Source organism: Molothrus ater, chromosome 15 (assembly GCF_012460135.2).
Source record: "Molothrus ater isolate BHLD 08-10-18 breed brown headed cowbird chromosome 15, BPBGC_Mater_1.1, whole genome shotgun sequence".
Taxonomy (NCBI): domain Eukaryota; kingdom Metazoa; phylum Chordata; class Aves; order Passeriformes; family Icteridae; genus Molothrus; species Molothrus ater.
In genome coordinates this window covers 9,378,781-9,391,944 of record NC_050492.2, presented here as the reverse complement: position 1 = coordinate 9,391,944, position 13,164 = coordinate 9,378,781, and the positions used below count along the sequence as shown (strand labels likewise).

Here is a 13,164-nt window from a genome sequence, read left to right as displayed (position 1 = left end):
TGCCTCTAGTCCCACCATTGTAAACACAGAGGCAGTCTGTTGTGACTTGTCTGTCCTGCAGCCAAGATCCGCTGTGGCAGCTCCTCTTTTCCACTGGCAGCCGCTGGGCGAGGCAACTGGGGGAGGCAGGAGCGGAGAGGTGGAAAAGGGAATGAACCCTCGGTCTGGCACAGGACGTGGGGGCAAGGGGCAGCAGCCACCCAGTGACAGCAATCTGACAAGGTGAGCTCAAGGACAACCATGGGGCCCATGCACAAAGGCCTCCAAAGGCTCCATCTGGGGCCTTGCTAAAATGGCACTGAGCCATTTTTGTATAGCATGAGAAAGAAGATGTGTGCCCCTTACAGAACAACCCAGCTGCTCATCCGCTTCCCTCCATAAACTTCATTCTTCGGAGAACACAACGCGAGTCCCTCGTTCTGACTTTCTCGTCCTGAAAATTTGGGAGCGAACAGGTTTGTACACAATGGCTCGGCCGGCAGCAGCTGCGGAGGCCGCGGTGCCAAAGCCCAGCCCCACGCAGGGACCGGGCTTTACAACAGCCGGGCCGGGCCAGCGGCGCCTGGGGCCGTGCGGGCGGGAGGACAGCCAGGAGAGCCCCGGCAACCTCCGGGATCGCGGCACCCGTGACCCAGCCGTGAAGGATCGTGAGGGGATCCATGAGGGGATCGTGAAGGATTGTGAGTGGAGCGTGGGGAGACGGCGAGGGGCCGGGGAGGGAGCGCGCTGGATCGTGCGGCATCGTGAGGCGGCCCCGCCGCGAGGGGCGGGCGGTGGATGTGACGCGCGGGCGCGCGGGGCATTGTGGGAGCTCCGCCAGCCCGTCCAGCCGATCCCGGTGGCCCCGCGGGCGGAGCGGAGCAGCGGGAGCGGCAGCGGGGACGGCAGCGGGAACGGGAGCGGGGCCGCCGCCGGCCGACCGGAGACATCTTGCCCGCACCGTAAGTCACCGCCGTGGTGCGCCCGCCGTGCGGGAAGGAGGGGGCGCGGGGGGCTCTGTCGCGGCGCGGTGACACCCGGCGGCGGCGGCGGCGGCGGGGGGGCCGCGAGCCGGCCGCGCGCGCCGTGGGACGGAGGGGTGCCGGTCCCCTCCCCTGAGAGAAACCGGGAGTCGGTTCAGCTGCTCCTTGCTGTGCCTCGGGTGAAGCCGGGGGATCCACCCGCGCCCCGCGAAATGGTGGCAGCGGGGCTGTATTTCCCTGGAATCCGCTATGGAATGACGGTGAGGGGCTGGAAGGAGCCCGGCGGGGGTGCAGGAGCGGCCGGGGGTGTGGAGCCGCGGTCCCCCGTGTCCCCGCTGTTACACGCACGGACGGGCTCCGTCCTTGTCGTTCCCACCGCGGGTCGCCGAGCAGGGGAGGATAATCGAGGGAGACTGCGAAAAGCACAAGGCAAAAAACAGCAGGACTCGTTTTCCGTGTGTTTCACTTCGGGATGAGGAACCCGCGGTGTAAAAGTTACCTGCCTCGTGTGAATGACTTGATTTAAAAAAGCCTAATGATGTATTTTAAACCGTAAGTAGAGGCTGCTGAGAGTAGTAAAAATAAATGTTTGTCTGGAAACAGGGCTCCTTATTCTTTTAGGACTGTCACTTCTTGTAGAGGCTGCAATATGTCTGCCTGCGGGATTTGAGCAGCCCATACGGACTGGCTGGGTGTGGGTGTTCTCCAAGGGGACTGCGAGTGCTGCAGGTGAATGCAGGTTCCTGGGGCTCCGCACCGGCTCCAGCACAGCAGCGCTGGGACTCAGACTCGAGGCTGACGTGTTTGTGCGTGCAGGAGACGGTGAGGGCAACGGACCCATTCTGTGACTCGCATCTCCCTCTAATCCTTTTGTTTCTTCTGTAATCTTTAAAAGTAAGTTGTAGGAGGCCCATGAAATTGTGTCTGAAGCCAGCAGTTGGATCTAGCTCCTATGCAAGCAGGATGGTGTAAAGCTGAGGTTGCTTCATTTGTAGACATGGAAAGAGACTCGTTTTTGAAATATACTTGGATGAGACTTGTTATTTATCTCTTGACCATGCAAGTGAACAACCATTTTTTCCCCAGGACTGTGTGTGGCTGTCACTTAGCAACAGGTCTGTAGAGAACTTGGCAGATCCACTGCCTCCCCCATTCTGAAGAGTAAAAGAAATAAATTAGCGAAGGATCAAGAGTGCCATTAATAAAAACAGTACCTGGGTTCTCAGGGACAGCCTAGAGTTGAAAGACTTATGTTGGAACAAGACAATTACAGTTGCTTTGAAAATTATGTTTCAATGCAGTTGGGTATGAAAGATTTTGTATCATTAGAAAACTACCCAGTGTATTTGGGAGTTTGGGGCTTTTTTTTTTTAAGTGTTGTGAAAGAAAGGCATTACATTGTTTACTTAGTAATGGTTGCAGGTTATTTTGCTACATTATGTTTTGTAACCTTTCACACTGAAATCTAGGCCTTCTGGGTTTCTGAAGAGGAACTTTGTTTTGCTGTGTTACCCTTCTGATTGCCAGTAAAGCCAAATGTTGACAGTGTAGATTAAGCCATAACTGATATAAAAACTAGTGGCAGGACTAGAACTTGGCTTAATGACAGTAAAGTGCTTAAGCACTGCTTATTTTGTAGATCAGCATGAACAAAAAGAGAAGTCCACCACTGCAGGCTTACTCTTAAAAGAAACCAGTGTGTTTAAATTTGTTCTTAGGAGTTGCCTAGTTCTGCCAATACATAGCAATGAGCTTTGATAAAAGATACTCTCTTGATAAGGTAGGTGATATAATCACAGTCTGGAAGAATAATCATGTACCTTTGCTCTCAGAGAAGTACAGACATATTTTTGTGCAACTCTGCCAGCTAGGATCAAAGCCTGCTGTCTGTTGCACAGAAAAGGTACTCCTACCCCAGCAAGGTTATAAAGTAGGAATAAAGGAGCAGAAATCTGTAACTGATGCCACAAGTGGAGAAAAGAGCCTGCAGATAGATCCTCCATTGGGAGAGGAAATGTTGGCCCCATGGGTAGTGCTGAGCATTAGGTTTTGTCATCTCAAGAGGTAAAACTGGAAAAGAAAAATGCAGCTCTTGTAGAAAGACTGCAGGGCTGGCTTGTTTGCTTGCTTGGGAAGGATGCTGAGAACACACAAAGAAGCCATAGTTCCTTACCCAGGCCCATTCTAAAGACAGGATGGTCAGGATTCAGCTCATGGTCCTTGTTCCAGGAGCGATGCAAGAATCACACCATTCATGACCTCCTTGATGGATCAAGTTCTTGCAATCCCTTCTCTCAGCAGTATATTATCTATTTTAAATTGTGTTCTGCATCTGAATTTTGCCTTGAAAGCATCCACATTAATTCTTTATTATGTTTTTATTTTCCTACAAAAATGTTAAGGGACAAAGTTGTTTTCAAAGTGTTATTTAAAGCAGTTTTTCTACATTGATTTCACAAATGGTCCAATGACTTAAGGCCCTCTGTAAATTTGTATGCTTTCTATCTAGCATACAAAAACCTGTAGTGTATAATGCTTATTTCAGGCCAGTTCTCCCAGCAGTGGTCAGTGAAGACAATTGTATTTACATTTTCCTGGCTATTGGTGGCAGGATGCCCAGCAGAAACTCTTGTCACACTCCCAGCCCTGTTCTTAGTGGAAGTTTGCACATTAAGGGGTATTTGTTTTGGTGTTTCAGACCCACTGTGGGAGGGAGGGACTTCTGCCAGTTGAATACAATTGTGCAGCAGTATTTTGTTTAGCAGACACATTTTGTGAAAACGTTATTCCTCTTTGTTCCATCCTTTATGTTACTGCTATAGGAATTTTAATTGTCTTAATCTTCAACAGAAAGTAACACCTATTGTGCATCCCTAGATTGGGAGTGTTCTCTGGGTTTTCCAAATGAAAATAAATGTATGGTGCTACCTTCTCAGGTGAGAAGTTAATGGAGTTTTGGAACAACTGTTTTACAGGTGTTTTTCACTCTCCTGTCTGTTTCAGACCTCAAAGAGTTACTGCTTTGATAAAGAGCTTGAGCTAAAGTTTGAAATCACATCAGATCAAGTAATAACTGAATGATTGGCTCTTTTTAGTCCTAGAAACCACAGTCCCAGGCAGAGACACTGTTGTGCCAGGCAAGTACTATTAGAGACCATTCTATACCATTTATAACCATGCCAGAGTAGCTTCTGATTAGCTAAGAACAGAGCAAGTTCTTTGTCAGAGCAAAGTCAAATGCACGTTTTCAGCAAGAGTTCAGTGAGTGGCAATTATTATGGGACACAAATAGATTTACGAGAGAATGGCAGCACTTACATTGTTAATCTTTTGAAACAATGGAAAGAAAATAGTATTGCAGTTAATCTCTTGTGATACAAAAATGAACTTTCCAGTCTAGTCTTTGTACTGAAATAAAAATAATTATTACATCTTAGTATTATTCCTATTGTAGTAATGATCTTCTGGATTCCACTACTTACTGATATGATGATGTAGACCTAAATTGAATCATCTCTTTGCTAAGTGCAGTTAATACACCAGTGTAAGCCCACAATCAGAACAGTCTCTATCTGACAGCAGTAAGAGTCATAGTAATTTGTTTAGTCATTAAGAACCAGTACCTGAAAACTGTTAATAACAGACTGGGTTTATTACTGCTGTTTAATCAAGGTGTCAAACCAACTGAACTAATGAAGTGCTGGTATTTGGAATTTGGGTATCGCTTTACCAGGATCTTCAGGCTGTACTTTAAAAATTATGTGATGTTAAACCTTTCAGAAAAGCAGATGCCTTTGTGCTTTTGAAGAAGATGGTACTTGAAAGTGTGGTTCTGCAGAGTATCTGTCTTCACACAGAAAAATATGGCCAACCAGAGTCACTCCAGCCAATTTCAAAGGCAAAAATGTTAATGATGATTTCACCACTGCACCTTAAGGTTGTTTCTTAGGAAATGAATTTCTGGCTCGCAAAGATGTGACAGCAGAGGAGCCTTGTAGCTTGAATCCTTGCTGTGACCAAATTAATACATCATCAAATCTTATTTTTGCATTTGGAGATCTTAGAAAGCAGTGTGAATCTTGCCACAGTCTTTAAGGAGTTTCAAAAGGCTGTGAATCAAGTGCTAAATTCTGGATGTAGGGTGATCTGCATCCAAGCATGGCAGAGCACTGAAGAATGTATTATTAAATTTGATTTGAAGTCAAAGGTGAACTCAGATACTTGACGCCTCAATGATATCCCCTAATTATCACAGTGATAATTTTGTGAACTCTCACATTGAAACAAAATCATTTTATCATCAAATATTTGGAGAGACTTTGCAACCTATTTGGTAAAATTCTCAAAAATTCCATTACAAAGGCAGGACAGAAGAAAGAAAGGAAAGTACTGGTCCATTGACTGTGATTTATTTAAAAATATATTTACTTACTTTTATTATACTGCTCAAATCTTGTCTGAACTATGATGCATGTGATAAGGTTGCCTTCGGTTGCCTCTCTGATCTGTGGGCTCCCAGTGACTCAGCAAACAGCTCTAGTTCATTAGTGCTGGCAGCATTCCAGAATTTCTGGTGTTACAAAGATAAACCATTTCAGAACATGTAAGGCATATAGCTTGCTTTGGTTTTGATCTGTTGCCATGCTCTTTGCATTTCACCTCAATACATTTTCTTGTGGCTTTTGCAAATGAAATCTCTTTCTGTTCTCTTTTTTGGTGGAGAGCTGGAAATAGGGAAGAGGCATTTGAGAGTTGGTTGGGCCATCCTGCAGCTCAAAGGCAGGACAAACAGGTTCTGCAAAGTAATGATCCTGAATACCCAATTAAGCTCTGGAAAAGGTTTCCATGCCAGGCTCTCACTTTCACCTTCCAAATGGTTACATGGTTGGTAACAGTAAAAGTGGTACTTGAAACCTAATTGCAGTTTTCCTCCCTCCACCCCCCAACATCTAAGCAATCTGAACATACATGTAGCAATGGGATCCTTGAGATGGGAAGGTCTGAAACTCATCTGTATCACATTTCACCTTTAATACTGAAAGTTTCAGAAGTTCTTAGTTTTTTTCATTATGCAGCCCTGTGCACCAGCACCTTTCAGATTCAGGTAAAGTTTCTCCTCAGAAATAAACTTACAGCTAGAAAGATCTTTAATATTCAATATAAGGGCATCAGGTGAATTGTCAGGATGGTCACATTACTCACATTAGTATTTAGGATACCCTGGACCTAAGTGCATAAAATTAAGAGAGAAATTAGCTGTAGAATTTGCAGAGGTGATAACGTAAGTTTATGAAAGAAAAAAAAAGATATCATTTCATATATGTGTTGGTGTTATTCTGTATTGCTGCCTACTTTACTAATGCTTTGGTGCAATAGTTGCAGCAGCTGATAGCTAAAATTATATTCTCCCAAAGAGAGAAAACATTAGGAAGTAAGGATTTCCATATTCTCTTCCAGCTGTTCTGATATCCCATAAACTCACTAAATGATTAATAGAAATTTACTGCTTAAGGCTTGCAGGCTTTCTCTAGAAAAATTACGGTTTTCATCACTGACCTCTCAGTTACAAACCAAATATCTTGCAGGGCAGCACAGATATTTCTTATGCCACTTTCCATGGTGTTTGATTCAATGAACCTCTTAACATTTGAGGTTAAACATCTCTAGTACTGTTGATGACAATGGATTATGAAATTTGAAAATAATTGCTGGCAGAAGGTTTATAGACAAGTCAAAGCCCCACCCAGCCTTCCTGCTAACAAAGACAGAGCTAGCTAGATGAGAAAATGCAGTTAAATGGATGGCTTTTTTAAATCATTGGTGAGCTGCATTTGGGTCATTTCTCAAGGCAAGAAAATTGGCTTTTGTCCTCTTCTTCACAGAATAATGGCTGTTACAGAGCTGAGTCCACAGCAGATGAAAGGAGAAGGAGCCCTTTTGATGGCTTCCCCTTTCCAAAGATTCCTATCTGTTTCTGGACATGAGTTTCCTAACATAGTGTGACTTTCATCTGATCTATGAAGATGGGATTGTTTTGTTTAGCTTTAAAAACCAGTAAACTCATTGCATTTAATTGACTTAATGTGCCGTGCAGGTGTAGATTCTGGTGAATGGAATGTGGGAGTGGAAAGGAGAAGAAACCTCTGATACTCACGTTCCTTTAGCTATTCTGACTGGTATTTGTTTGGCAGTTATGTAGCCTGAATCTTATTGGCTCATTGAGAATTGAAGGCCTGCAGGATGTATCAGCACAGAACAGAAATTGCAAAACCTAGAAGTGGGGTTGATGAACCTGTTTTGCCTAATTCTGAGATCACTTCATTGTGGATTCAGTCGTGTGAGAAATACAGTTAGGTTCACGAGGGCAAGAAGAGAATTCAGGATAAAGAAGTGAAAAATAGAGGAAGTAGAGAAATGGTGTGATGGGAAATGGTGTGAAAGGACTCAAGGGAGTTTCATTGTGGAGTGTATAAACACATCAGTGAATTTGCCATGTGTGTTAGGTAGGAATTGTGCAGTGAAGGAAGAAGTGGGGTGCACAGAGGTGTGTCTGTATCACTGATGCATTGTGTTGGTTTCCCTGGAGTTCAGATCTGAGGGAGGGAGAGATGGGGAGATGGGCTCTGTCTCCTTTCCTCTGAGGTAATTTCAAAACCCAGTGAGTTGCCTAAACCTTCAAAGACACCTTGAGAGCCTGTGAACCCTCCACCTCTTTGGATTTGTCAGTTTCTATTTACAGCCAGAGCAGAAATCAAAGAGAGGACAGAATATGTTTGACAGCTGTATCAGCAGTAGGTTCCCTCAGCGAGATAAACTGAGATACAGTTGTCAGATACGTGCTGGGTGTTCAGAGCACTATGCTGTCAGGGAAAGGTGGCAGATAGAAGATTGTCAGGTTCCTGGAGGGAATGTTGAAGCAATATGGTCTTCAATGTAAAGATGGCTGAGTTTCTAGGTTCAAATCTCAAGGGGGTTATTTTAGATCTTTCTAAAAATAGAGCATCTACTGTACAGGAGATGTATTTTGCCATCCATAGGCCTTTGTTCTGTTAATTCTCACACATATGGAAAATCGAGTTTTTTAAAGGAAGTGAATATACTTTATGAAAGCTTTAGTGGATGTGGTTTCTCCTAGTTTGGAATGTAATTATGCATGAACCTAACTGCCCTACCACAGCTGTTCAAATGCCCTACCAAAAGGTTTTCATGGAGATAAGGGGGCTGTGTCAGTCTCCTTGCAGAAAGCATCCTCTGCTTCAATGCAGGAGTTCTATTTTAAATCCAGTACCTATCACTCTCTGCTCCATTAGTGGTACTGGGTTTAATCTGTTAGGAGTTTCACAAAAGTAGATTCTTAGGAAATAACTTATTTTATATATTTTCTGTATAAAGTTACACCAAATTACAATGGGAAGTAAACATTCTGGGGGAAATTATTTTAGGTTCTCGTTGTGTATACTCTAAAAAGGCCTGTCTGTATGTTTTAGACACTGTAATGCATTGCCTACCCCAAAATGCTGATTTGCCTTGGAATTCAGTGTGTAGTCTTATAGTATCAGTCCTTACTAATAACCTTTTATCTTTTGTTCCTTTTTTTATTTCTTTCTAAATATAGAGTGCTGTTTCAGACCTGATACAGACAAGATGTCCAGCAGGGGTGGAAAGAAGAAGTCAACCAAGACTTCCCGCTCCGCAAAGGCTGGGGTCATATTCCCTGTTGGAAGAATGCTCCGCTACATTAAGAAAGGCCACCCGAAGTACAGAATTGGTGTTGGTGCTCCTGTGTACATGGCTGCTGTACTGGAATATCTAACTGGTAGGTTTTGCTGAATTATGTGAAATAGTAGCAGTAAAAGTTAAAGACAAACTGAATTTAAACAGAAAAAAAAACAAACAAGCAAAAAAAGTTACAGCTGAAGTGTGTGTTTTGCATCACACATCTAAGCCAAAATCAAGGTACCCTCACCCCTGCCTCAGAGCCTTGATGACTTGTTCATTCTAGCATAGAATTTGCTTTCACCACTTGTAAACATACCCTTTCCACATAGTCAGAGTTCCCACTGCCATCAGTGTGTGTGGACTACATTGTTGCACTTCTCCTTGCTTTGATTTTGTGCCTGATGAGTTTGTTTGGGTTATAATTGTCTGTTAAGCATATACATTAATTTTAAATAGAGAGTTTCTCCATGTTTACACAGGGCTGAGACTGCTTACAGCCTTGTTTAAACATTTTTGTTCAATTTGCAGATTTCTTTTCAGACTGTTTGCAATTGCAATTTGTTTGATTGAGTCTGTGTATACATGCAAACTCTTCATCTGCCCTGGATCTGTGTAGCTTGTTTGCATACAGTTGTAGTTCTTGTTCTGTTCCCTTCATCATATCAGAATAAGAATACCTTAAATAACTATTTCATTTCTCACAGGACAAAAGTATTATTTTTCCTCCATTTAGAAATAAGCTTCAAAGGAATAAAATGTTTTGCCCAATGACATAAACAACCACACGTGCAAGTAAAGATCTTTACATAGCTGTTTTGTCTCAAACAAAACTTAAGACATTGCAAGTTCACCCACTCCAAACAACATTGCAAAAGCAGTCTTTTGACAGAAAACCCCACCTGTAATAGCATCAATATATGGGCTTTTTGCAGTAATGGTTTGCTTAAAATAAAATTGGATAAGAAGGTTCAGTCTCCTTCATGTGGCCAGACTGATGTCTAAGTTTATACCTGTAGTGTAGGGATCTAGCAAAAAGCACAAGTGCCAGATAGATGAGTGTTTGGAGCCAGATTCTATTAGCATGACTAAGGAAAAGTTTAAATTGGATCTTATTTCTCAAAGCAGTGTTTCTTTTTCCAGTGCATCTGCTTGTGTCGGTGTTCTTGCCATAGGTTCAAGTGTTTCAATGGACAGGAGACTTTAAGCTGTATTGCTGTGCTGAGCCTCTAAAAGGTACAGGTTTTTCTTTGACTCAAGCACAAACTTATAAAGCATTGACTTTTCTGGGAGTATTTAAAACTGAAGCAGCCTGACCTTACCACAACATTAGATATGTTTTATAATGGCTCTTGATGTTGAAGGACAGAAGATTTCTTCCTATAAAGTTTCTTCTTCCCTTAAAGATGAAGAAGATTGGTAATATTACCAAATAATTAATAGAGTGCTTGTTTTCTGTAGGGTATTCATACCATCAAATATATTTTTTTTTTCACCTTCACTTGTCAACATTCAGTATTATTTATTTGGGCCTTTTCTTTAAAAGAATGCTTTTAAACTTCATAGATGGCCTTCAAAATTAATGTTTCCTTTAGCTAGGTTGCTGCTTACAGCAATAACAATTCAAATAAAAGGCTTCTTAGGGTGAAGGGTGCTTTGAATGCTGTCCTTTTAAAGAAACAGAGCAATACAGGTGAGCTTAAGGCTCTGCTAATGAGCAGCACATGTTATGGGTTAAATGATTTAAAGTGTTGACTGAGGCAGTGATAGTTTAGGCAGTTAAGAATTGGCTGGGGAAATAAAGTTGTTTTGTTAACTGCTGTGCATCTTGGGAACTTGTCTGAGGACATTACCAACAATAAGAAAAAAAAAACCCAAGAAAAATAACATATATCACTTTAGGAAAAACAAAAGGCAGGAGGAAAGATTAGCTAAAGGAAAAAGTACTTTCCTTCTTTATCCCTTTACTATTTTAGGCAGTTTTGCTGTGGTTTTTCTGTCTCCTTTGGAAGGCTAGGTAGATAATCCTAGTAACCTGTCAGGTATCTCATAGCTTTCTTTCATTCCTGTACACAGATGTGTCTCAAAAGCACAGATTCACCTTTCTTTCCACAGTTGGTACTGGTTTTATCATAGAATTATTTGGGTTGGAAGGGACCTTGAAGTTCATCTTTTTCTAATCCCTTTTCCATGGACAGAGATACCTCCCACTACACCAGGTTGCTCCAAACCACATCCAGGCTTTGAACCATCTTGGCCATTTCCAGGGATGGGGCAGCCACAGCTGCTCTAGGCAAATGTGCCAGAGCCTCAGCACACTCACAGGGAAGAATTTCTTCCTAATATCTAATCTAAGTCTATCCTGTTTCAGTTTGAAGTGATTCCCCCTTGTAGTCCCATCACTACAAGTCCTTCCCTCTCCAGCTTTCTTGTAGACCCCTTACTGTTTCAGTCTGGTGGGTATTTTTTTTTTCCTTTCTCTAAGTTTTTCATACAATGTATAGTATAATTTTTAAGCCTTTAGTGCTCAGTATGTTTTCTGAACTTCAGGTCATTCATCTTTTTCAGTGTAATTCAGAAACAGCCCCTTGAAATGGAATGCTTGGAGATTTTTGGTTTGTGTTCTTTTTACCTCTTGGCAGTTATTACTTCACAAAACCAGAGAAATCCTGACTTCTCTCCAGGAGAGTTTTTAAAGATCCTTATGTTAGCACATGGTCTGAGACCAAAGCATTTCAACCATTTCAAAGTAAAACCAGGAACGTGACATAATAGGAAGGAGACCATGTGAACTGGCATGCTAATAAATTGGCTAAATCAAAAAGCAATCCTGTGTATCCAGGAAGAGAAGTATAAAATATCAAAAGGACTCATAGGAAAGAGAAACTTCAGAAACAAAAACAGGAGTGGAAATGACAGAGACATGACCTAATAGAAAGGAACCTACGAAGGTTTAAAAACTGGTTCATCAGTGTGCAGAATATGGAACCAACTGTATTTGTTTAGAAGGTGAGGTGCTAAATTTTGCTGGTCTTTTCTGAGGTTTAACTTCAATGTAAATCTGAAATTAGCCCATAATGTGGTCAGATCTGGGATTTTTTGTTTGATTTGAAATTCTGAAATGCTTCCAGCTGTTCAAACTTGAAGGTCTGTTCCGGATTCATCTGGAGTTACGACTTACCATTTTGCACTTTGAAAGTAGCTTATTTTTATCATTTATCTACAACTCCTCATCAGAAAGTAAGAGTGAACATTCTGTGATTTTGTATGTCCTTACATTTCAATATACTTCACATTTAAACAAGTTGCACAGTGAGTATCCTCCTTTTCTTACTTACTCACTAAAGGTTCTTGTTACCTAGAAGTAACATCAGAAACTAATTCTCTCATTAGCGCAAGCAGTGTATTCAGTTTGGTTTCTTAAGCCCAGTTGCTTATTGTTTCCTGTTTTTATCTATGGAAATAATGTGTTATGTCCATTGCAAATAGAATGTAAGTGTGTCTTTCATGAGTAAAAGTGCAGAAAGTACCTTTGAGTGTTACCAATATTGAAGTAGGTTGCTGTGCTTCCTTTCTTTACACTGGAGGAATAGAGTGTATGGATGCCAAAGAACTATAAATGCACAGTTCTTTCTTTTCCTTCTTTGAAGCAGCAGTTCAGGCAGTGCTTCTTGCCTTGCAGGGAATAGTCAGAATAGTGGACCAGTTCTGCAGCATAAGCAGAAGTTAATTTTAACCATTATCAACAGTTTTCAACTGGCACATTCTGTGTTGGTGATTCCTATTGTCTTCTTTCCTTATTGCACTTATTTTCTAGTGGTTCCTTGCCTATTTGTCTTTCCAAATGTGGACTTCAGAAAACTGCAATCCCCCCCATAATTTCTCTGCAAAGTAGTGCATCAGTATCAGTTTATGTCAAAAAAGAGCTCTAGGTCAGTCAAGAGAATGGCCACAGACTTCATCTGGGGCATTGCAGCCACTCACATGAATTTCAGTGGTTTGTGTTTGTCAGAACTGGTCCTGCCATACATCTCATCAAGTGTGGTCTTTGCAGGTGCAGAGCTTGCACAAGTTACAATACATTATTCAACCTTTCTTACTAATGGAAAAAGATACTCCTTTGCCCTTGAAAAACAGAAATCTCTTGAGCATATTTAAAGGCAGAAAGAGCCAGGCCTGCAAGTGATTTCTGCTCCCCCCTCCCCCATCATCTGTTCTACACTGTAAATAATTTTCAATTGCCAAAATGTCATAGCAAATGAGGAGAAGGAGAAGTTTATAAAACAGCAGGAGCACAGGAATACAGAAGAAATGAGACTGATTTATACTTGTTACGTATATATGAAGGTAGGAGAAAATGTTAAATACCTGTTTTCTCCATTAGATCTTTTTCTCAGCTGTGTTTTTGGGTTTTTTTTTGCACAGGGGTACTGTTGATCATATATTTTCTTGAAATGTAAAATAAGCACTTCTTGAACCCCGTGGT

General features: G+C 41.9%; 1 protein-coding gene across 4 annotated transcripts in view; it reads left to right on the top strand.

The window, feature by feature from the left end:
- The first annotated feature begins 808 nt into the window (after positions 1-808).
- LOC118691937 (core histone macro-H2A.1) overlaps positions 809-13,164 on the top strand; it is a 42,991-nt gene continuing 30,635 nt past the window's right edge. For all 4 annotated transcript variants that reach the window (XM_036391460.1, XM_036391457.1, XM_036391459.1 and 1 more), the window contains exons 1-2: positions 809-941; positions 8,578-8,778. In XM_036391460.1, the coding sequence (XP_036247353.1) occupies positions 8,607-8,778 (172 nt within the window). In that variant the 5' untranslated portion in view covers positions 809-941; positions 8,578-8,606. The remainder of the gene's footprint in view (positions 942-8,577; positions 8,779-13,164) is intronic.